Source organism: Periplaneta americana, chromosome 6, assembly GCF_040183065.1.
Source record: "Periplaneta americana isolate PAMFEO1 chromosome 6, P.americana_PAMFEO1_priV1, whole genome shotgun sequence".
Classification (NCBI taxonomy): Eukaryota; Metazoa; Arthropoda; class Insecta; order Blattodea; family Blattidae; genus Periplaneta; species Periplaneta americana.
In genome coordinates, this window is record NC_091122.1 from 129,323,413 (window position 1) to 129,350,005 (window position 26,593).

General features: G+C 33.8%; 1 protein-coding gene across 5 annotated transcripts in view; it reads left to right on the top strand.

Moving 5' to 3' along the window:
- The window catches only part of LOC138701729 (ATP-binding cassette sub-family C member 4-like), a 102,830-nt gene that overhangs the window by 62,886 nt on the left and 13,351 nt on the right, over positions 1-26,593 (top strand). For 4 of the 5 annotated variants that reach the window (XM_069828939.1, XM_069828940.1, XM_069828941.1 and 1 more), the window contains exons 14-22: positions 505-705; positions 6,038-6,250; positions 13,963-14,159; positions 16,645-17,014; positions 17,293-17,443; positions 17,919-18,025; positions 19,540-19,660; positions 23,748-23,918; positions 24,382-24,509. In XM_069828939.1, the coding sequence (XP_069685040.1) occupies positions 505-705; positions 6,038-6,250; positions 13,963-14,159; positions 16,645-17,014; positions 17,293-17,443; positions 17,919-18,025; positions 19,540-19,660; positions 23,748-23,918; positions 24,382-24,509 (1,659 nt within the window). The remainder of the gene's footprint in view (positions 1-504; positions 706-6,037; positions 6,251-13,962; positions 14,160-16,644; positions 17,015-17,292; positions 17,444-17,918; positions 18,026-19,539; positions 19,661-23,747; positions 23,919-24,381; positions 24,510-26,593) is intronic. The other variant, XM_069828943.1, reaches the window with a different exon arrangement.

Here is a 26,593-nt window from a genome sequence, read left to right on the forward strand (position 1 = left end):
ACATGTTCTCTCTTTTTGTTATTGTGGATTAGTTGCACATTATTATTATTATTATTATTATTATTATTATTATTATTATTATTATTATTAAGTCCTCTTTAATATTTCACAGTTACTATGCTATCCATCTGATCCGAAGTTCGGGAGTTTAAACACGGCAGAGGGCGACATAATTAAAAGAATGATAATATCAGTAGTATCGTTTACTTTTGGAGGGAAATAAAGTTGAGTTCCTGTGTCGCAGATTTATGGTATGTAACTATAACAGAGAGTTGTAAGACATTTTTCTCAACAATTTCTCGCCACGTATAAATTTGGTGGGTAACACAATGAGCAAGAGTTCGTGGCTTAACCTATTAAAATGAATAATAACCTATTCATTTCTTCTGTAGTAATGTAGTCTTAAAGAATTTCATATTAATGAAATTTAAATATAAAATCGTGAATGTTTTTAAGAAATTTGAGAATTTTACAGTGTTTACATTATCTTATTAATAATTTCAGGATGAAAATGAGAATCGCCGTAGGTCAGTACGAAGAGACGGTACCACAAGACGATCTTCAAGGAGAGAAAAAGGTAGCTCTTTTAGGAAAGATGGCACACTCAGAAACTCTTTCACGAACGAAGACTATCAATCAACCCTGAGGAAGTCCGTGATTAGGAGACACATGCGGCAACCTTCGCTCGTATCAGCCAATTCCAGCGTGAGTTACGCACATTATTTTATGCTGAGTAAACAATTAACAGCAATGAAGCCACTAACTAGCTTGTCTTGTAACTTTCTATGCCTTATAATGTAATAAAATTACTGATTAAATTGTAGAGCAGGAAACTGAGACAATAGATTGAAATTTTATCATTTCAATTCGAAATTATAGCGAAGTAAATTCGTAAATGTTTAAAAGACATCAGTTTTGCTACTAACTAAAGTCAAATTAGAAAAATATTTAACCTAAAAAAAATATTTCGTTATAAATAAGTGAGAAAACCACCACTCTTGTTTGCAATAACTTAAATCATTTTGTAAATACAGTTCTTATAACTCAGCTATGGAAGTAATGTTACACTAGAACCCAGAATTATATGTAAAACACATAAAGAAATGAAAATTTATATTACTTTCAAATCTACGCCTTCGTAGTCGATTTACGTGCATGCAATAATAGAAATAAATTCATATTTCAATGATGAAATATTTTGTATAGGCTTACAGTTTCCTATTTCTATTTTAAAAATGCATAACTTTTATTGATAATTTTCGCTCTTAATACTACTGGTCCCGATGACAACTGGTTAATGCATTGTGGCCTTCCTTATGTGAGTTTCTCACACTTACACCGTTATGAGTAAGTGTAAATTCTCTTAAATTATCATTAAACAAAGTAAATTTCCCTACAACTACTGTGAGGACTCTGTCAGTGGTGAATTCCCCTAAGCGGAGTAAAGGTATGACATGAAAGTATAGCAGGCAGTTCAAGCCTGGAAATATGCTACAGTGATAACAGTGCAGAAATCATTCTACTTAAAAGCGAAACAATAAAAAAATGGTAGTAATGTTGGCAGTGCCGCTAATCGAGTCAAAGATATCGATATTGGAAGAGAAATAAAATGATATGAAGAATCGAACGGCCTCTGATGACTGTGAAGAAAAGTGCTTTTTTTACGCTTTAGACCTCGGAAAGTATTTGGTTTCATATAATATCATAATCGTGACTCATACAATGATCGAGTCTTGCAGCGTCAACAGATAACTGGAAAGTAAAACGTAAGGCAACTGACAATCTACGAGAGAAGCCAAGCAAGATTCTACGCGACATGAGTGCATTCAGAAAACGGAATATCAGACTGAGGTTTACAGAGTGTTAATATTCACACAAATTAAAACTTAAGATAAAAAACTAATAATTAATAATAATTATTTATTTATTTATTTATACTGGCAGAGTTAAGGCCATAGGTCCTTCTCTTACACTCTACGAGGTGACAAAATATACAAGGAATGAAAATTTAACAAAAAGTTAAAGAACAGGATACTAACATATTACAAAAATAATAGCATAACAAAATCGACACTAAACATTATGAAAATAATACCATAATAGAAAAAAGAAAGTAAAATACAGATCTAAAGATTGGAATGTAATAAAAGCAACTCAGTTTGTACAGATAGTTAACAGGGAAAAACGTAAGGAAGGATACAACAAATGGAATGTAATAAAATAAGAAAAAAAAATACGAAATTTAAATAGGATCAGCAATAAAAAGGATAAGATAATAAATTCATCTGACGATCAAGAGAGCAAAAAAGGGAAGAAAAAGAAACAACTAACAACAACAAACAAAACTATATAACTACTGAACATACTAGCAGAAAAATATAACAAAGGCCAAACATCATGGTCATATTTCGTGAATACTCTCCTATTGTAACTTTTTAAATAAAAGAAATCATTGACGAAAGGAAAACTGAAATAATTTTTCCAGGGCAGTCAGAACAGCTTGGAGTAATTTACGTGTACCCAACATTTTACTTGTTCCGTCTTTAGGGACATTTACATTGATGAAATTTAAAACCCTTTCGAATTATTAGAACTTAAAATACCCCACTGTTATACACTTTTACAAAAACATAGAACTTAATCTTTTTTCTCCCCTAGGGCAAACCAATTATAACAAAACATTATCAGACTTCTTATTTAGTTCATTACACTGTATAATCACTACCAAGTTTGACATCTTATATTGCTCACTTCCTGACTTCTTAAAGTATTTTTCAGTATTCATTTTTGCGCATATATATCTGGGTTCTAGTCAGCACTAATCTAGTAATTAGATAGATTTCATTTGTAATAAGATACGCTTGCTTTAATTGTGTCTTTAACTTAATCAACTAGCTGTATGTATTGTGCATAATATTAATTAATGATCTAACATTTATTTACAGCTGCGATGTGCCCAAGCTTCTAACACCTGCCTTCAAAAATAGTGCTTCTAACATTACATGTTAATATAAAATTCTATGCTTGTCCATTACTAACTGAAATAACAACAATAACACAATTACAATAATCTTCGGAAATTCCTCTAACAAAATACTGATCAAAGATTAAATGCTTACTTCCTAGAGTTCATTTTGAAGCTATTTTTGGCAATAAATGAGTTAAATGTAAAACCGACGGCAGCGATGTACACAAAGGTTAAGTCTAAGCCTTCATGCTTCCCAAAGCAACGGTCATGAGTTCGAATCTCGCCAACGATAGACTATGGAAATTTGTTCGTTTTCCATGTGATGACATACTTTGTCTTGAGCGGAAACTCAGCGTCGCGCTGAAGAACTTCGTGCTTGTTCCACAGAGTAGGGAACATCCATGTACTGTCAGGTCAAAAAAGATGGGTTTAATCTAAATTTAAACGAAGTATAAAACTCACGAAATATTAAAAATTTACTTAGAAAACGAATTCATTCTTTTATTCCTTACCGGGAAATATTACATGCATATATCCTAATTTCTGTTATCATTCAGAAAAAATATTCAGACAAATGAATGAGTAGCAAAAGTCATGATTATATCAATTTAAGAACAAAGAAAGCGATCCACAGGAACATAATCGTCATGAGAGAAACGTCTTACATTCCTTTACTACTCCAAGAAATCAATGTTGGTTCAGTTTTACCATTCTTCTTGGATACGCAGCAACTTGGTCGTTTTGTATTTGGAGGCCCCGCATCTAATTACATAATAAACAAGATAGATGGTGTCCCGAAAGTTCCAAATCAGGACTGTATTGTGAGGACAAAAGCTTCCGTCCAGTCTTCTTGATTCTCTTTAGCAGAGACATGCAGTGTGTTGCCATGTTTTCATGCTGTAAAGATGTTATGTTTTAATTCCCTGAACTTTTGCAACTCAATACTATTATTATATTTAAGTGAAAACACTTAAAAATTACAGCATTCACGGCGTGACATTCTTCGAGAGATATAAAAGTAGTTTTTCGGCAGGAGAGCACACGACCCCGCTTTCCCAATTTTCTGAAAAGAAAAAACAGGACCTAAATGGCCCTATAGATCAAGTACCGGCACCCTAAGTAATTAAGTCAGTTGCGAAACAAATTTAAAGAGTAAGTAGGCAGAATATAGTACGGTACATTAGTATGTAATCAGAGGAAAACATTGTATTCTTGTCTTCAAGGGACTTAAAATTGCTGAATTATATTTAAACAATTTACAATAACATACAAAGTTTTATAAATTTTGTCGCTGAAAAATGGTTAAAAGTACCTTTTTATAATCTTTTCGTTGTAAGAATAATCGTACAGTAAACGATGGCACGTGACTGAAGTGAGGCTTGATTGGCCGCACTTTGGCGCCAGAAATTCTCAGTAAGTGATCCCGTCCACTATTGTACATTCTGTTTCATGTTAAACATTTCTCGTTACTCGTCAAAGCAGGCCTAATCTCACTACTATTCATTGGTTTGCTTAGCAAACTATTACTTTATAATTCATTAATTGGATTCAACTCACTTAACTTGATACATACCCGTTACGCTATTCAACGCTATTTGTTTCTCTCCACTTTTGCGAAGGTTTCCACTCTTATGTTTAGTAACCACACAAACTGAGAATACAGAAGCCGTACTATCACGTGCTTGCGAGAACAAGATCAAATGGCGCTAGCGTGTTACAAGAACAAACTACCTTGGCATTACTCTTAGCATTCATCCGCTTACAACGTAAATAAAATATAAAAGTAGCTTTCCTTTTACATAATGAATAAAGTTAAATTTTTCGTCGTATTTAATAACTATAATTTTTTATTCTCAAATAACATAAGGTTATGGTTTCCAAATACGGAACTATATTTTCCTGCATCGAGTGAGTGTTTCAACTGGGAGCCAATCACGGGTATGACAGTCACGTGCTTGTATTAGGATTTTTCTTACAGCGAAAAGGGTATAGATCTAAATTGGCAACACTGACTTAAAGCGCGGAAAAGTTTGAATATTCCTTGTTGGTCGCTGTGATTGGTCGTAAGACATCCCTCCTGGTGACGTGGAAGGAGATGCTAGAAATTCCTTCTGGCATAAAAGAACCTCACTCTATTTTCCGTCTCCTCCCCCCTCCCACAATCCTCTCTGTAAAGCCTTGACTGTTGAAGAGGCAGGCGAAAATTTCCTCGCTCACAGATCCTCATCACCTTGTTCATTCACATCTGTCGTTGACATATCCATCATTGTTGAGCGAAGGCTTCTCAATCACACCAATCACGACGGAGAAATTTATTCAGTATTTATAATTTTAATGGTGTGATTTTTTTTGCGCAGCATTGTCTCAATTAACTCCAAGTAGCTTCGCCATTGGTTGCACTACCCTAGTCTGTTAGTGATAAGACGTCAGGGAATGTGGAAGTCATAATTGTGTCTATCATTGTATATTCAAGACTGGCTTTCTTCATACCTTTAATTTTACAAATTTTTACGTCTAACTTTCGGTGTGCCTATCAAAAATTATCCTTTCATTCCTAAGATATGGACGAAGTGTGGAACGTGATCCTCAGGCTAGGAGCTCACATAAACGTTATCATCAGCCACAGATGCAAGGATGTGCGTCCGTGTACCTTTCTGATTACTACACCTCCTCATGTCCTTCACACATTCCAAAACTAAATTTTATTCCAAAGGTGGACTGAAAAAAAAAAATGCGATGATCGGAAGAATGATTTTGTCTGGAAACAAAAACAATTAAAACGTTCCTTTCATAACGAATATGTTTCTTTGGGTGGCTTTTCTAGCGATATTTAGTGGGCTCATAACTTTTGGTAGTATTCTTATAGGTTTTGAAATTCTAACCATTAGCCTATAAATCATTAAAATTTAATTTGAAATACTTATATCCGATATTAACGAATATAGTAATTTATTCCTTGAAATTAATCTCCTATCAGATAAAAAAATGGTTTAAAATAGGATATTATTACAAAAACGTCAGTAATGGACTAGACGTGACTTTAATCACGAAAAGCTGGTGAACTTTCAGAAGAAGAAAAGAGAGCCTAAAGACTCCAATGATAGTGCCACAAAGCCGCCCACAGGAGCTCTAATACTATGGAGAAGCTCTCGGAAGATCCGTGGTTCACTGAAAAAGATTCTGAGAAACAGGTCATTCCTACGCTGCTGCCCCTGTGCTATCTACCGCGAACGACCCTTCGAAAAGGGCCAGGACAACACTACCAGCAACAGTTCAGACGATGTGAGTCATGCGCCGAGATTGTATCCCACACACAGGACCAATTTCACGAAGTACAAGTTGCAAACGTTTCACAAAAATAAACAAATCATCATTGCTCAAATTTTAAATTCAGTATAAATTATACCATCATTTAATTTTAAAAAATGTGCTTTGTCAGACTTGAAATTCATCCATTTGTTTCCAAGGAACAGATCTTAATTCAATTATTGTACGTAATCACAGGAATCTTGCCCTTGATGTCAAATGATACGGCAGCATACTAGCAATAAACATGTTTAACAAAATTAAAAGATAGAAACACAGAAAAATCTGCTAACTTATATTTTTTTCCGTTACGAAAAACTTACAGTAAGAAGTGACTTCTAAATCAAGTGGATAATTATGACTAAAATGGTACACATCTAATACAATACATTAGCTGAAATTTGATTTTAAAATTCGATTCTGTAACACTGCATAGAATCGTTTGAAGCAGAACCGGTACATTTTATTATTTTTTTATTATTATTCAATTTATTTTTCAATAATTTAAGTGTCTAGAAATACCAAAACATAAGATAACATAACAGTTTATTTTAAAATTATATTCATACATTTTAATATCATGAAATTTAACTGAAAACTTACGAAATTTCAGAGCGTAAAAGCTTTTTAAATCTTTATAATTACCTACTGAAGTTATATTTTATATATATATATATATATATATATATATATAGTAAGATTAATGTATTATTCAAATATTCTGCATATTCTGCAAGATAAAATAAATGTAAAAAATGAGGTATGATATTTTTTCACTTTGAAAATTATGAAATAGCTACAAAACTATCAAAACTTATTTTAGATGAATAATAGCATAACAAAAAATATCGCTAAACAAGCAAATATCAACTTTAACGTGAATATCTACAATCACGTTCGTTTAACTAAATCTTTCGTGTTTGACTTCCTTAGAGGGGAACAAATTTATATTCTGAATTATGTATAACATGATAAAATAAAAAAAATAGATTCTGAAAAAAAAACATTATAAAATGGAACGTTAATATATTATCATGGCAGGAGAGTTTAATGTCATAATTTGTAATCTACCGACTAGTACAGTGTCCTTGAAACTTTGAAACAATTCGGAAAGTTCTAAAGCATTTTTACACTTTTAACAATTTTCGTATTATAATTAATTATTTTTATAAATACACAAATTAGAATATTGTGCAATGATACACAAGACTCAAGCTTGAAAGAGAAAAAAGAAGGGAAACACAAAGTTCCGAAACTATACAGAAATAATGAGCTGACAAGTATTTATTTTAAAATTTTGAAAATCGAAGTATCGGTTCTATACTACAGGCTTGTTGTAGATATCGTACATGAAACATTTACTAATAAATTCCTTATCCACACTAAGAGACATTTGAATATCAAGTCAAGTTATTTGTCAATAATAAATAATCCGTCACGAAATAATGATACACAAGAGCACAATTCTGCCAGCTTGTTGTTTTAGACGAGCGATTGCGCACAAATTTTTGTATGATTAAAAATTTGTAATCACAAACCTGAGAAATCATTAATCCATCTGAAGTGGTAGAGTGAAATATTTCACTGCTACAATATTCAATCAATAAACTTGTAACGATTGAAGTGCCTGAACCATTATTTTTTTCGACTTAACTAATACAATAAGCAGGGATATTTTTGTGAAACGTCGATAAAAAAAATACAAATTACACTCACATTGAAATTGTACTTTCGTGAAATTACACATCTGAACTGCAACGCACTACAGGTTCTTCGAAATGGATGCATGAATGGGTTTTTGGGTACACGCGAGCGTTGGAAGCAATCATTTCCTAAGAATTGTTTTGTAGTGACAAATATTTTTTCTTTGCCCAGTTTTGCGATATACAGAAAAATATTTTAAAGTAACACAAGTAATATTTATTTCAAGATTTTGACTGACAATTACCTTTCTTTTAGGATCGTTTCCTTTCCTGGAGTTTCGGCCACGTCTGCATGATTGATTTTTTCAGAGGTGAATGTTGCGCACAGAAAACACGTGGTTGAAACATCAGAAAAGGAAACAAATAGCCTAAAAAAATTATGAAAGGCCATTCGCTTCTTCAATAACGGCTTATTATTAACATCATCATAGACAGTAACATTATAATAATCCCTTTTATATTCAACGCCGTTATCATCGGCATTCTCATTATCACAATCATTATAATCAGTATTGTCGTATTAAACAGAATTAACATCTCCATTTCCATCATTTTCCTTGATTTTCATTCTAGGCATTATCTTTATCTACATAATCACCATTATCATTATTGTCACCGTTGCTGCCACCACAGCCAATTCTAACATCTACTTCATAATTTTCGTCACCATTATCTTTATCATTATTATTATTATTATCATCAACGCTATCACTTCCATTATCAACATTTTCTTCACCAATACCATTATTGTCACCGCCACTACGTCCACAATCAATTTCAACATCTACTTCATATTATTTTCGTCATCATTATCTTTATCATCAATATTTTTATTGTCAACACTATAATTTTCATTATCATCGATTTGTTCACAATTAAATTCAACACTATTTGATCATAATTTTCGTTACCATTATCTTTATCGTCAATATCATTATCAACACTATCATTTTCATGATCATTTTTTCACCAATACCATTATCATAACTGTTACTCATATCACAATCAAATTCATAATCTATTTCATCATAATTTTCATCATTATCTTTATCATCAATATTCTTAACAACACTACCATTTCCATTATCATTTTCTTCACTAATATTATCATCACCGATAAAATCAAATTTAATATTTGCTTCAACATCATCATAATCATTATCTTTATTACTATTATCTCAAACACTATCATCTTCATTATCAACATTTTATCACTACCATAATCAATTTAATTATCTATTTGATCATAATCTTCATCATTATTAGCTATATCATCAATGCTATTATAATCATCTTCAATGGTACTAACATCTCCATTACCAGTATTTCTTCACCACGACCATCGTCGTCACCGCCAGTATCACGACAATCAGTTTCATTATCTACTTCATCATTGCGTTCATCAGCATCATCTGTATCATCTTGACCATGATATTTTATTATCTTTAGCATTACAATAATCATCCTTATAATCGCCATCAATGTCTTCATTATGACAATACCTCCACCACAATAATCATCAAAAGTATAAACACTACCATTTCAACCACCACCATCACCATCATCATCATATTGTAATTGAATAACGACAACTGCCGTAATCGAGTTCCTTCCTAACCTTTGCAAATGATGATCAGTATGTGATTTATGTTTGCTAAGGAATTAACAACATTTAATATTAACAAACATTAAACATAAAACTGAGCCTTCCAAAATGTAAAATTGTATATAATTCTAGATTATAATTCACAAATAAAATTACAACACCATTCTTCATGTAATAACAGTAAATTGTTAACTGATTTGGGTGGATTTGTTCCTACATTTTACTGTCATTAATATTGCTAGTTGTTATTTCCAAGATATTTTCTCTAACGTTTGAAGCTACATTCAAAGTCTATGACTTAAATTTGCCAGTTTGTTGACTTTTATACAATTACAACACAATGGAAGTTTCTATGGGCAAGGTGGAGGGTTGCAGCATGATATACATTGAGCACATCATTTGTATGAGTTCAATTCATCCTCATCAGTCATTATTAACAAACTAATGCATATTTTCTCTTGAGTAATATATAGTGGATACTTATATTAAAGTTATACATAATTTGTTAAGCAGATTAACACTGTACAGTATGTAGAACATTATTTGGTTTCCTTCTTTGTGAGCGTTTTAATGTATAATTAATCTCTAACAAAAGTTTAAATAATGTACAGTATAGTGGGCCAAGCGCCATTTATTAAAAACGGAGAAAGCAAGGATTAAAGTTATGTGAATGTCATAGTTCAATGAATATTGACATATCATTTAGTTTTAATATGTATACTTTATATTACTTGCTATATGTTTCCATTGAATTGTGGTAATAACTTCATTTTAGCCCTTGTTTTCTACGGTTTTAGTAAATGGCGCTTGGCCCACTATGGTTCTGAACCCTTCATATCGTCGCTGTTATTCTAAACCCTCACAAATCCAATGGCCGAAGAAATCGAGGTTACGAGCTTAGGTTGCAAAATATCGATCTTCAATGGTTTATGAACGCTTACGGAAGAATGAACAATAAATTTTCCACAAAATGACAAAATATAAAATCACGTACATTGCAATGATAATAGAATAAACCAACAAAAATTGGTATATCCAAACATTAACTATACGAGGTTCTATATTAACAGATATGCTAGCACAAAAAAAAGTGATAGTCAATGCGAGATTTTGGTAGTTACATTTTGTGAATGCACCTCCTTACGCTCTATTTATATTTTTATTTTTACTGAAAAATGTTTTCTGGAGTTAACGAGGTTTTGGAATAATAGCGATTTTATGCTGTTCCACATTCTATGTTGCTTGCAGTTCTTGAGAACTCCCAGTAAACGTTAATCTGATAACTTTAACTGTCATCATCTTAGTAATATCAATGTTCCAATTTTCGTTTTGTACTGCATGGGTATCTTATAGGCTACTTAAAATTTCTTCATTTATATTATTCAAACTCTATTTGACCGGTATACGAACAGCGATAGCTCTGCAACAGTTAAAAGTTGCACCACTGATTACAGGAACTATTCTTAAAATATTAATCTGAGGGACTGCCTCCTCAAGTTATACACATTAGTCATGACTCACCCTGTAGAAGTGTAGAGTATTACAAAACTGAACTCATACAATGAATAAAACGAAATCCTACACTAAGCATGTCACTTGCATGGGTTCATACTGCATGACTGAACGCAGTCTGTCTGATTTTTCTTATTATAATAACTTCCAACTATCGCTATCTTACAGTTTGCTTCTCTAGTTTTGTTTAACTGTCTATAACATCACATACTTATACAGAACGATTCAAAATAATCGCCAGAAATTGATACATTTTGTTCTGAGTCCCAAGGGAATGATATCGAGTTTGGGTATTCATATTCCGATAAGCATTCCTGGATACTTTCACTTAAAAATGGATTTCGCGCCTAATAGCCATGCTCTCCTCCACTCAAATGAGGCATTGTGCTGTTTTCCTGCAACATATTCAAGTCAAAATTCATGAGATGTATAATAATTGTTGTATGGAGTGCTGAGAAGTCCGCATCCTTCTTTCTTGTAATTTAATGAACTACAACGAAACAATATCTACCTGCATGTGAAACTTACAACAGCAACAACAGTCCCAAGAGTTTTTCCAATATTGAATTTATATCAATATCCTTTCCGTGACAATTTGCATCGGTTTGTGAACCCTATTTTGAGTCATTCTGTATCAATTACTATCATTAATTTTTAAATCACTCACTGTTTCAGCAAGGATAATGCACCATGACACAGACATTGTCTTTAATGATTACACCACAGTCTAGTATATACAGTCACGAAACTTAATACGTAGTAAATATGCATCCATAGACAGTTGCTAACCACTAGGATCGCTAATATCGCCTCATTACAGACAATGCGAAATAGTACCGGCACTATCTATTGTTCCTAGCACCCTCACAACTCAAGCTTCGTTACTGTATATAGCCTACTAGACTGTCATTAACGTACATATAAGGTTATGACGTCTTCATTTTCTAACAGTGTTGAAATATACGCAGTTCGTCTAGCGTAATTTAATGATATATGGAACAATTAAAAAAAAAACTATAATGCTTTCGGTGCTTAGTGAATATAGTAAGTTAAATGTCATATTAAAAACAATGTATTATAAAGTATAGGTATGAAGTTTTGTGAATAAAACAATCACTGCCTGCTGGATCGCATTCTATGACTCTGTAAGTTGCCTGCTCAATCAAAGTGGCAGATAGTGCACACTGCTATCAGAGTCAGTAGATATCCAGAGTACTGCAATCCTTTATGCTGCAAATCAGCCATTGTTATTCTAGCGCTCGCTATTTGCCATATACAGTCATACAGGGTGATTCACAAGGTTTTACCGCCACTTACGAAGCTATTTCCGAAGACATTCTGAGCAAAAAAATGTCACATAAACATGTGTCCTAATCTCAGTATTTTCTGAGTTACTCTAATTTGAAGTTGTTAGTAAAATATCATTTTTCTTTAGTTTTAAGAGTAAAACAATATTACAAATAGAGAATGAACTATCCAGAAGTATCATTTCTTTAACTGGCTAGTGTTCTGAAGCTAAAAATATATTGTTGATTGCTTTATACAGATTTTGTTTTTCATTATTTAACTAAAAATAACATCATTCTTACTCATTTAACATAAAAATTGTTACAAATCATATGACCTTAGGAACTTGATTCTTTGCAGTTTAATTATGCATCCTAATGTACAGTCTTAAAGAATTTACAAGAGTGGTGTGATTTGTAACAATTGTGATAAATGCGTAAGAAAAAAGTAATTTGTAGTTAAAATTAAAAAAAAAAAAAAAATCTGTACGAAGCAACTATGGAATTCACAACACATATTTAGCTTCAGAATACTAGCTAATTAAAGAAATGATACTCTTGAATAGTTAATTCTTTATCTGTAATATTCTTTAATCTTTAAAACTAAAGAATAATGGTATTTTAAAACAACTTCAAATTAGTGTAACTCTGAAAATAATGAGATTAGGACACATTTTTTGTTCAAATGTCTTCGGAAATAAGTTCCGTAAATGACGGTAAATCCTCGTGAATCACCCTGCATAGAGTCAAATATTTTTAATTTTAAGGGCCACGGACAATGGCATAAATTGAGTTTTACTTTAAATGTTCCTATCCCAAGCGTGTTGAATGACGGCTGTCTAGCTGATTGCGCCACTCTGGGTATCCACGAACTCTGTGTGAACTAAGGTACTACCTGCCACTTGGCGGCTACTCGCGCATAAACGTTGACTGAGCAGGCAGTGCAAGTCTCCATAGAATGCGATCCAGCAATCAGTGAAAACAATAAAACATAGAGCTGTTTAAATATGTTGTTTCAATACTAACAATTAACATATTAATTCAATAACAGAGAGATAAATTAAAGTTACATTAAATAATTACTCTAAAGAAAATAACTAAATACGTGATATAATTCGTAAAAATGTAAGCAAAATTCGAAGTTACCTTTTTATTTTCATTTATTTGCTAGTTCGATTCCCGAGCTCTCCATTGATCTAATCCAGGCGGTCATTTAGCCTCTATAAATAGCAAACTTGTCGCATACGTATGAATCTTGCATCATTTTCCTTATTTTGGCGTAGGTTTGGCGAAAGACTACACAGAATGACGAGCCATAAGCCTGGTTCACAATAACGCATCCTTTATAATAGAAATAATGAGATAAGCATTCGGAATTTGACTTCGAAACTTATAATTACCCAATGAGTTGTGTCATTTAATTGTTTGTATAATTTCGTCAACCACTCTCTGCATAATTAAAATCATATAGTTTTTTAAAACGTGAACTACGATAACATCCAATAACTAACACTGCAATGAACTAGATAATGTAAGTTAATTTCACGAAGCACATGTTCCATACATATTCTTGGGCTACAGAGTTGGTTTGGAGACGACATGGATGACGCCGACGAGGAACTGAGCCAGGAAACCAGAGGCTTTGGTTCGCTTGGTTGGAGAACTTACTGGCAGTATTTTAAAAATGGAGGAAACATCTGCTACCTTATCTTCACCCTTTGCATGCTGATAATAGCCCAGTTGTCAACAAGCAGTGCCGATTATTGGGTTACTTTCTGGTAAGTATATGTCTTTAAGTTAATAAATTCAATTTTTCAATTAGTAATAAACATCAAGGCCGGGATTTTCATGATCCAAAAATTTCTTAACAAATTACCATTGAAACAAAGTTAAGTTTTAAAGAAAGTGATATCAAATTAAATGTACAGAGGATGTAAGGAATTATACAAAATAAATCCTCAACTTTCTGAACGTACTCGTATTTAAGAAGCCTTCCTACATTTTGCTGTTCAGTTGACTTCAAATATATTCTATCTACAGCAGTCCGCTATTATTAACTGCGTTTATGTGATTGTTCCAGTCCTCGACATTCATTGCTCATTTCACAATATCTTATTTTACACAAATTGCATTTCATTTTACTTCCTTAGTTATAAATTTACTTACTCTACTTATTTCTCTACAAATTTGTTTATTTTGTTGCTTTATTTACTTGCTTTATTATTTAGGAATTTTATGTGACAACTATTTATTAGTTCATTTATGTATTTACTTTATTTTGGATTATTAATCATTACAAATAAAAAAATCTTCTCGTCTATCTTCTTCTCACATTAAACTAATCAGCTACACAATACAAAGAGAACAAGAAAAGGATATGGAGAACAAGGAAAATACAAAGAGTACGTAGCGAAGGCAAGGAAAACAAGGGGAATACAAGAAGAACAAGAGGCATACAACGAGGAGAAGGGGGATACAAGGAGAACAAAGGGAAGACAAGAAGAACAAGAGGCATACAACGAGGAGAAGGGGGATACAAGGAGAACAAAGGGAAGACAAGAAGAACAAGAGGCATACAACGAGGAGAAGGGGGATACAAGGAGAACAAAGGGAAGACAAGAAGAACAAGAGGCATACAACGAGGAGAAGGGGGATACAAGGAGAACAAAGGGAAGACAAGAAGAACAAGAGGCATACAACGAGGAGAAGGGGGATACAAGGAGAACAAAGGGAAGACAAGAAGAACAAGAGGCATACAACGAGGAGAAGGGGGATACAAGGAGAACAAAGGGAAGACAAGAAGAACAAGGGGAGGAAGTATAACTAAGGAATTCATTAATTCATAGTGTTCTGCCCAAGGGCAGGTCTTTCACTGCAAACCCAGCATTCTCCAGCTTTTCCTATTTTCTGTCTTCCTCTTTGTCTCCTCATATGATCCATATATCGTAATGTCGTCTATCATTTGATATTTTCTTCTGCCCCGAACTCTTCTCCGGTTTACCATTTCTTCCAGTGCATCCTTAAGAAGGCAGTTTCTTCTCAACCAGTGACCCAGCCAATTCCTTTTTCTCTTTCTAATCAGCTTCAGTATCATTCTTTCTTCATTCACTCTTTCCAACACAGCTTCGTTTCTTACTCTGTCCATTTCACACGCTGCATCCTTCTCCATATCTACATTTCAAATGCTTCTATTCGCTTCTCTTCACCTCTCCGTAATGTCTATGTTTCTCTCCAATACAATGCTACACTCCACACAAAGCACTTCACTGCTCTCTTCCTTAGTTCTTTCTCCAGAGATCCGGCAGAAGACACTCCTTCTTCTATTAAAAGCTTCCTTTGCCATTGCTATTATCTTTTTGACTTTTTGGCAGCAGCTCATGTTACTGCTTACAGTACACTCCAAGTATTTGAAGCTGTCCACTTGCTCTACTGCCTATTTAGAATTCTCAAGTTTACCTTGTTTACTTTTCTTCCTATGAACATGGTCTTCGTCTTGCTGGCATTTATCTTCATCCCATACTGCTCAGAACTGCCATTTATTTCTAGTAGCATATCCCTTAGTACCATCTCCTCTTCTGTTAACAACGCCATATCATCAGCAAATCTTATGCACTTTATTCTTCTTCCTCCTACTATGAACAGGGTAGGTGATAAAGGGCATCCTTGTCGTACTCCTCTCCCTATTTCACTTCCTTCTGACATTTCTTCTCCTATTTTGACTTTGACTCGTTGTTTCATATAAAGGTTACTGAACAGCCTCCTTTCTTTCCAATCTACGCCAATTTTCTTCAGAATCCCCATCAGTTGGGAGAATAAAAAAGGGAAACAGGAAAAGACAAGGAGAACAAGGGAAATAGTTGAGAATAAGGTTAGTACAATGAGATCAAGCGGAAGACAAGGATAAGGAGAGATAAGGAATATAAGAAGAATACAAGTACAAAGCGAAGAGAAGAAAACAATGGGAACAAGGAACATACAATGATAACAGGAGGAAGAGAAAATATAAGTTAGTAAAGCTGTGCACTCTCGATTTTTAAATCTAGCTTTCTTGTGCTTATCAATTTAACTATTCAGTTTCCCTTGAGTATACTTAATATTGTAGGGAAGAAGGCAAATATCAGCTGCATATTCGAGATTCTTTCATGATATTTCGGTGAGAGTCCATCGAATAAATTTCTCCTTTCCGTTCAATAATAGAACTAACATGCTCGAATTGTTTCTTAAATTTGCACCAAGAATACACAATTTGTTTCTATATTGCAGGACGAACGAAGAAGTGGTGAGGAAGGCGAACAGGGAAACGATGAACGAATGGATCCTGGCGAACGAAACCGGACAAGAGCTGCCCACCGTGATACCGGACACTACCTTAGTGAGCAAGTGGGACTCGCTCATCATCTATCTAGTCCTCATCATCTGCTGCATGTCCCTCACTCTCCTCCGGTCCATTCTGTTCGTCAAGACCTGCATGAGGGCGTCCATCAGGCTGCACAACAATATGTTCTCGTCCATTCTGCGTGGCGCGATGCGATTCTTCGATACGAATCCTTCTGGAAGGATTCTCAACAGATTCTCAAAAGACATCGGTGCCATCGACGAGTTACTGCCGCGATTTATGCTGGAGTCAATTCAGGCAAGTTCCAAAACGTTACACTTTGTTTCACTACAGTGATTATTAGAGATCGGATTTTGAAGGGAATCCCTTTTTTTAATTTCGACACGAAACATGAAATAATTAATTACGATGTTCAAAACTATCTCCCACCGACCAAATTATGTGGTTTTGACTTCCCTTTTTTAGTCCAAAATCACTTTTTCCCCTTTTTTAAAAACATCTCTTATTTTGGTCCTGTGATCGACATACGAGATTGCAATACATATTGTCTTACATTGTGTTATTTTTATCCACAGGTTTTTCTGGTACTCATTGGTATCTTGGTGAACATTGCAATAGTCAACCCATATTTCATAATCGCTATGGTGGTTCTCGGCTTTTGCTTCTATGGAGTTACTAAAGTATACTTGGCAACTTCCAGAAACGTCAAGAGATTAGAAGGAATAAGTAAGAAACATTATATTTTATTTTTATACTGGTGAAAATTGTAAAAATATTTTTGAACACAATATCGAGTTTAAACTTTCAATTGCAGTGTCAAATACTATGTAAAGTTGACCTAGATCTAAAAAGATAAGCGGTAATACCGTATCTACCACATAGAGTGGGGGAAGCTCAGTACGAGAGGCGATTGGCTAATAGCTGGGGCTCGGGAATTCGTAGCCCTACTGACGGCTGCGTAGAGGTTTGTGGCTGTTCAGAACAGAAGTTTTGGCGCTAAATATTTTCGCCCTTTGAACTTTCTCCTACAGACTTAAACTGCTTTAAATTTAGGCGGAAATTTAAGTTAGGGACACAGACTGTTGGGTTTGTTTGTAATAACGAATCTTTTTCTTAGAGAGTCTGAATTCATATTATGTTTGTGTTCTTTTGTACTCAGATTTTAATTTCGTAAACTAATGTTTCTGTGTCATTGTTACAGCTCGCAGCCCGGTATACTCTCATCTCTCTGATACTCTCACTGGCCTGACAACAATTCGCATATCCGGCGCGCAGGAAATGGTTAAAATCGGTTTTGATTCAAGACAGGTAATTTTTCTTCTATTAATAAAATAAAATGTATTTTCTGTCATTAATATTGACATATTTTATAAAGTATAGCATAATCACTGAAAGCTTAAGCTAGTTTGAATCTTATTTAAGTAATCTGAAACAAAAAGTAATTTCAAATTCCGATAGCATGGCATCTCATTCAGTGGAAAGAAATAAAAACTGGCGTTCTACAAGGTTCGGCCTTAGGTCTTCTATTGTTTATAATAAATACTAATGATCTCCAAAATTTTAGCCAAAACAACATAATATTGCTGATGATACAATACTGTTTAGAGAAGAGAATGAGCTAAATCTTATGAAATGTATTTCTGAGACGAAGGATAAACTAAACAAATGGTTCACAAAAAATAGACAAACTAAATACGGACAAAGCAAATATAATTCTATTTAAAACCTAACAATATGTTACAATCTGATAGTAACACATTAGAACTGTATTTCGACACTGGTATCGGATGCTTTTCACGCGACTTCGTTCATATTCGTACGTCTTATCTTCATCGTGGCTATAATATTTTGTCTGGGCGCGTGTAATAAATTACCATCACTAATAGAGACTAAGTCTCAAAAATTCAACTAGGCAACATTGCTTAAGGGCTCGTGTTGTTCTGAGTAGCCGCTACCTCCATGAACTGAGCCGCACGAAAAGGTAGATAGTTATTAGATAATTCTTGAGTTTTCCTTATAGGAAAAGCTCACTTGTCTTAAATTTAGTGTTAGTCTTAGATTAAATCTAAAGTTTTGCATTTTAAGTTAAGTTACAAGTTAGCATCTAAATCCACTTATTGACGGGTCGCCGGTTTTTTTCTCCTAGTTTACCTGAACTGATCTATGCATCTAAATGAAATGTGACAAACTAATTTATTCTACTCAAATTACCGACAAAGAAACATGCACGAAAAGGCATTTCATTAAATCGTTTGAAAATATCACATGCTCTTGTTAAAATTCATCAATCATTGCGACCGTTTCTTCGCTGTAATTACTCCCTTTTTTTTTTATTAAGATTGAGAAATGTAATCTTTCGCTGAGAAAATGATGGAAGTGGAGATATATTATACATTGATCCAAGAACAAAATAAATGTTAATATAGTTGTGTAATTACAAATTCACAATGTGCATAATTTTCAAAACATAAAAACCCTTAAATCTACAGAACTCCGAAGACGTAACAGTTTTGGACGATTGGAAGAAACAGAGCAATCAGAAATTATGAAAAGTTTTGTTTTAAAAACGAGTATGGTAATACTGACATAAAGGATCTTCCTTTAAACTTTTCTTGATTAAGGTTTTCCTAACATAATATTTTCTCTTTTTATAACTTGACACACATTCCTGCAAAGAATTTTATCTTTGCAGTCAGTAGCTTAATTCTCTTTCTCTCTGTCTTTGTCTTTGCTACATTATTATAGATTTACAAGTAATTTCTCTTCAATGCCGAATGCTGTCTTAAAGCATAATAATAGCAAATACATTAACTCTGTTACAGGACGATCATACTGCCGCGTGGTCTCTGTTCCTGGGCACAAGTATAGCGTTCGGCTTTTGGATGGACATACTCAGCTCTTTGTTCGTAGCCATTATCACCCTCACGTTCTTCCTTGTTGGAGGTAAGTAACGAGTGCGAAATTTGCTCTTTCAGAAAATACTGAATTATAAGAAAAGTGATCACTGTTTTTAAAAAAAAAAAAAATATTAAAAGTAAGTCATCTTAAGTAGTACATTATGCAACGAGCCTATAATGAAGGTAATTAAGAAGTGAGTATGGATATTTATGAAACGAGCGCAAGCGAGTTTCATAATTTTCATACGAGCTTCTTAATTACCATTATAGGCGAGTTTCATACGACTTTTTATGCTCGACCATATTTCTGACTTGATATTATTAATTTTATTGTATCTGACCTGGAGCAATGTCCCGTATGTTGTGAGATGTGCGTAGACGCGAAAGTATTGATTTTTTCCGAGGAACAGATGTGCACATTGACCTTGCTAGGCCATAACAACCTAAAGAGATAACATTGAAATAAAATTAGACATTGAAAAACGAGATGACAAATTGAATTTATTTGAATATTATTTACAATTAACGCTAATTATTATAGTAACAGAACATAACCTTCTGCGACAGTATTGGATTTCCAGCCTCCGTGACTTTTCGCTACCGGTAATTCTCTTTCGATTGGATATTCGAGAATAATCGATACTTGCGGTTTTATAACGGTAGAAAGCTGACCTGTCATTGGCTGAACAGTTGTAACCTGAGTCGTCATTGGCTGAAAGACCTGACCTTTAATGAGTAGGTGTACTTTAATGACATGCATTAAAGGCCTGCTACCAGGTGTATAATTACTATATTTCGGCATGGTCGAGCATAAAATAAAAAACGTAATAGGCTAATTTATGACGTAGTACTATAGTGACCGTCAATTATGTAGACGGTCCAATTCAAATCACATTTTTGTATACACAATCACGTGATTTCATAAGCCAATGTTCTTTAGCTAATTGCTAAGTGGGGAAGCAACTATATCGGTTGTATTCTATGTGTAAAAATCATTGTAGAATAATATTACAATACCGTCACTTCGAGTTAAATCATTATCTTATTATTCAAGTAACAATTGCTACGAAAGTAGTATATTAATAAATAATCAAGTAGAATACAATTAAAGAAGCTGCTTCAGTACTCAGAACTTCATAAATCGGATTGCCTTACGAGATCAGATGACTTTTTATGCGCAGAAACATTTCAAATCTTTATATGTTAAGGTTGCTATAACTTGATGAAAAATACTGTCATGGTGTTTTATTTTGTGAAGTAACTTCGTAAAACTTTCTCGTTAAAAAACAAAAACTCAATAGACTACAGTGAACTATAGTGGACTTTATGTTGTCAGCAAACAGCTGGATACATTAAGAAGATTGATTGATTGATTGATTGATTGATTGATTGATTGATTGATAACGTCGTGAAACTCTCAGATCTTACCAATTCTGTCCGATTTTGTATATATTTAAATTTTTATAACATGCTTCAAGGACATCAAAATGATTTTAAGTTATAAATACACAGAGTCCACACCTGTGGAGTAACGGCGAAACCACGTGGCCCGGGTTCGATTCCCGGTCGGAGCAAGTTACCTGGTTAAGGTTTTACCCGGGGTTCTCTCAACCCAATATGAGCAAATGCTGGGTAACTTTCGGTGCTGGATCCCGGACTCATTTCACCGGCATTATCACCATCTGATTCAGACGCTAAATAACCTAAGATGTTGATAAAGCGTCGTAAAATAACCTACTAAAAACAATACACAGAATACCTACATATCCAGCGCCATCTGAGGAGATGCATTCCTTGAAGTAGCGAAAAAAATTAACACGTTTGAACACACGAAATGGATGATGATTGTAATGACATTCTTATTACGAATTTTAACTGGATAAATAGAAAAATTAGTCTTAATATCCAATATGTAATTCAAGACTCTTTTGTCTAACTTTAAAATTCCTACATATACAAAAAATTATAGGTTTTTAATTAACATTCATAAAATAAGTAAACTTTTACATCGTCTGAGGTCAGACAACAAAGAAGTAAGGTCGCACGAGGGGCGAGTCTAGTGAAAGATATTTTTATTCTTGATTCATGAAAATTATTATAGTTTCCTCAGTGAGATGTTAGATAACACGCTGCTATTTTTGGGAAAATATCGAAAAAAAAATATTTTTATATTTTAGTTTATCGGTTTGTCGTTCGTCCATTTCTCTCGGCATAACATTTCATATGGCCTAATAATGAGACAAATTATTATCCTGGATCCTAGTTCAATAACAAGAAGAATCGGTATCGCTAGTTTATTTCGAGTAAAACGGTTTAGACTGTGTCATGATTATATGCACAGACCAACTGAAGCTCATTTGTTAGAAAAAAAGATTTTACGATTGTAACATAGACAGAGAAGAACGGAGAGACATAAAACCACATACAGGTTAAAGGTTGGTAATATTGTGATATTAATAATATCATGATAGTTCTTTTTGAGAATTTTTTTTATAATTTTACTGAGCGAGAGGAAGATCAGTTTTTTTTGCGTCAACGTATTAAGGGAATGTTCGTGGACAAGTTTCTGCACAAAACTGGTCCTTCTCTCGCTCAGTAAAATTGTTAAAAATTCTCAAAAAGTACTATCATAATATTATTAGTATCACAATATTACTAACCTTAGAACTATATTTTCGGAAGAGGGGAGGTTGACAAGGAGTATTTTTACAAATATCTTGGAATATATTTTAAGCAACACAATGAGTGGTATTAATAAAAATGAAGACCTTACTTTGCTCATCTTCCTCATGAGCAAAACGAGCTTGCTCTTTCTGTGAGGAAGCTCTGAAATCGGAGCTATCAGAGCTTGCTCTGACGTGCCAGAGCTTGCTTCACTTCGTGTGGGAGTACGTATCAGTAGAGTCGTCAATCAGGGACAGTCCAGCCACAACAAGCGATACCGCCACGTGTATTTCGATCGAAAGAATTAGTGATTGAGCTATGTTTGACACAGAGGAAGATATTGAGGAAAAGGATAAATATTTATCTTTGTTTATGGACATCACTAAGAATTTTTCAGTTATACTTCAGAAGTCAATGTTACCGGAATCGTGGCAAAAGAAACACGCGCATTTGCAGATATTAGAAAGAAGTATGAAAACGGGTTTGGGTGCCAACAAACATGGTACAATTAATTTTAAAAGTGTCCAATATGAAAACTAGGCTTAAAAAAGATAGGAAACAAGTCCATAAAGATGAATGACTGGTAAACGAAGTTGTACGAATTAATGGAGGGGAAAATTAATTGTTATAACAGGGTAGAAGGTAAACAAAAACACTATTTTTTTGTAATTTACATTTGTGTGTAAGTTGTAAATAAAGAGGTATTCGACATTCCGTAGGCCTATGTTATCAGCTGTGATTTGATAGTAGTTTTCTGAGAGTCTTGCACGCTTTACCTTATAATACTCTCTGTGTTCCTTTAATGCCACCAAAAATTGTTCCAACCTCTGCAAATCTGTTAAGGAAATATTTAAATACACTACCTCTGGTTTGGTTTGTATCACCTAAGAAATAGTCGGTTAAACAATCCACATTTCTTGATTAAATCGGTACAAAGTTTTGTTATCTCTTGAAAGTGAATCTCTTGTGCTTTTTATACAGCCATTTCGATACAACAGCTTCACTCCACAGGCTTGAGTTACCTATTTAGGCACCTCAGTTTTTTTGAAGCAAATGCTTCAGAGCAAGAAGCAAAACTCCGTTTTATTAATAAGTAATGCGAGGAAACTATTACGTGCTGACTCCTTGCTCAAAGGTGGAGGAAACTCTTGAAGAGCAAGCTCATTTTCCTCAACTTTATTAATAGGAATAGGAAGAAGCTCACAAAATCTGAAGCAAACTCATCTTCCTCATCTTTATTAATACCACGTAATATTCATACAATAAGAAAGTAGAAAAGAGTCAAGTGGCAAATGGAACAGATACTTGAACACTTGAAACTGAGGTCAGTAGCCTACAGATCAGTGATGTAAGTCCCGGTGGGAAGAAGAACAAGAAAATTATTATTGTTTTCTTTCAAAAAATGTAATGACTTTTGTCATAGTACCCAAATGTCTCTCAATGATCCGCTTCTATTTTATTGTTAACAGAGGAGATTGGAGCAAAAGTTGGTCTGGCGTTGTCTCAAGCCCTCATCGTGACAGGCATGCTTCAGTACGGACTTCTGCGTACTACGGAAGTGGTCAGCCAGATGACGGCCGTCGAAAGAGTCCTCGAGTACACCAACATCGAGAAAGAACCGGATCTTGAATCTAAACCAGGTAAATATTATCATCACCTTTTCAAGATAGGACGTTTTGGCAGAAAAGTCATCATTCTTTTGGAGACTAACTTATAAATTGCATTAGGCATTCAAAAATAGCAAGATTACTCGTCATGTAGCCAGCGCAGTAAAAGATCATAGCTAAAGTGCTCAAACGCTTTCATTCCAGTAGTTTCAAACGTGTGTTGTTTAAACCTGTAATAAATGCTACGGTAGGTATTGTATTTACAATAAAACAATTGAGATATCCTCAAGGCTCCTTATTTTCTGTACATTTTGCATACAGCTATTACCTTTCTAGCTATACTGTTGCTGACCTATTATCCTTTGAATAATTTTTACACTTTCGCATTACAATCCTGGTGTTAAACATTGTACCTTGCAGATACACGTATTGGTGTCAAAAATAATATTTCCGAGTTTCGATATACGCATTGTAATTATGTTGATTCCTTCCACAGATAAGAAACCAGATCCTTCTTGGCCTTCTCAAGGAGCCCTGGAATTCGATCATCTGCAACTGAAATATGCTGAAGATCAGCCCTATGTTCTGAAGAATCTCAACTTCAAAGTCGAACCCACACACAAGGTAATTGTTATTTCTAGTTCAAAATATTTAAGAATTACTACTCAGTGATAAATTACGTACACATTTTTTTTAAATACCAAATAGTGAACATATTTATAATTTGAAATACCTAATAAAATAAAAAAGTTATGCGAATTCATTGGTAGATATACTTTTGTCTGGCTCTGTGTATTATATAGTGACATTTCATAATATTACTTGTACAAAAAGTGACGAGAGATTCATCGAATCCTTACAATTGCGTTCCGTTTATGTTGTTCGTGATTGTTATTGTCAGGATGATTGGAATTCCAAAGACGTTCGGAATACGAAATAAAATTTTGATATTCTTTTTCTTTGATATTCTTTTTCATTTCTGTCTCTATATTCCCTTCATTTAAATTTAACGAGGCGAAACCTTCTAGTTAACTACTTCAAAATCGCTTTCTCATTCCATGAGGCCTAGTCTCGAGACAATGCAATTATAGTCGATAGGCTACGATTCACACATCAGTATGACGTTAATGAGTTGTTTCAATAGCGTAGTGAATAATTATGTTATTTCAGAGAATTGGATTCATTTAGAAATCAATATCATAGTTAAGTACTTTAGAATTGAACTAAGTTCAATCAAACATTTCTGTATTTATACTCCCCGCGTTTATTAATCACCCCCATTTTTGTACGAATAATAATTTTTATTACGTTAAAATTAAGTTCAATATATCGTTAACCTTTTATATTTACCATGCATATTTCCATCCTGAACGGAATAGCGGGGTCCTTATGGCTTAGTAAAGTGTCGCGCTATTGGATGAAGTCATTAGCGTGAAGGGAATTACAACTATGTACACTTCGCGTCGGTACCTTTGATGTAAAAGGACTGATTTCAATGACCTTCAAACCAGCTTGAGCGTGAGATTCTGCTTTTCCCCTAGAGTTGGAGCTGACATCACACCAGTTAGCAGTCGACACAGCAGAATGTAACGGGTACATTATGTACTCAAATAAAATAAATTGGACCGATGAAATAATAAATCCGTCATTATCTGTAATGTCTAGACTCTAAAGTTCCTTTATAATGAGAGTTGAGACGTTCACCCCAACAACAATTAAAATATGTAATGATTTGATAGCGCTGAAAATGGAAAAACGAATGTCCTATGAGAAGTAAAACCATATGCCTATATATTGTATACAAATATTAAACGAATTTGATATATAATTTTATAATATAATTTATTATATATAAAACATAAAAAATTATTATTACAACTAGTTTATCACTAAGAAATAAGGAGAAGTTGTTAACTTGAATTTATTTGAAGCAAAGCTTTACTGGATTATGCAATTAGGTAGGCGATGTTTGGATCCTGTGTCTCAACTGTTATATTCAATTATTATCGTAGCGTGTGCTCGATTACACTAACCTCTAGCGCTTGAAAGTGGAACTAAACGCCGGAGCACAGAGAAACAAAACAGAAGATTCGCTCAGTCTCCATTCTATGTTGTTGTTGTTTTTAATGCCAGGCGTTTGACAACAAAGTCATTTGACCTCTTCCACTCCAATATTTATCAAAGATATTATCATGGTCAGCCAATGAAGCACAGATTTTGAGGTGTTCCAAATCCATTTCTTGGTTTGAGTTGCACAATGGGCAGTTAGAGGACTGATATATTCCAATTATCAATTATATGCAGGTTTTTGGCCAAACAGTCATGGCCTTTTGCCAATCTAAATGCAGCTACAGACGATTTTCGTTGTAAATCGGGAATTAACTGTGGATTATGATGCAGAGAGTTCCATTTTTTCTCTTCAGATTGTGTTATCAAATTTTGTTTGTTGAAGTCTAAGTATGTAGATTTAACAAATCTTTTCACAGAGTAATACGTAGATTTAGTAACAGGTCTGTAAGTAGCAGTGTCCATTCTATATAATACCTATTCGCTGATGTCACAGTCAAACAATAACTTAAAAATTATGCCTACTCTAATTTTCGGCATAGTTTCGGCTATCGTAATATGTGAAAGATTTTTCGTAACGTGAAAGATCAGAAAACAAAAATTACAAAATTGTATTTCAATTACTTTATTATTAAAACTTT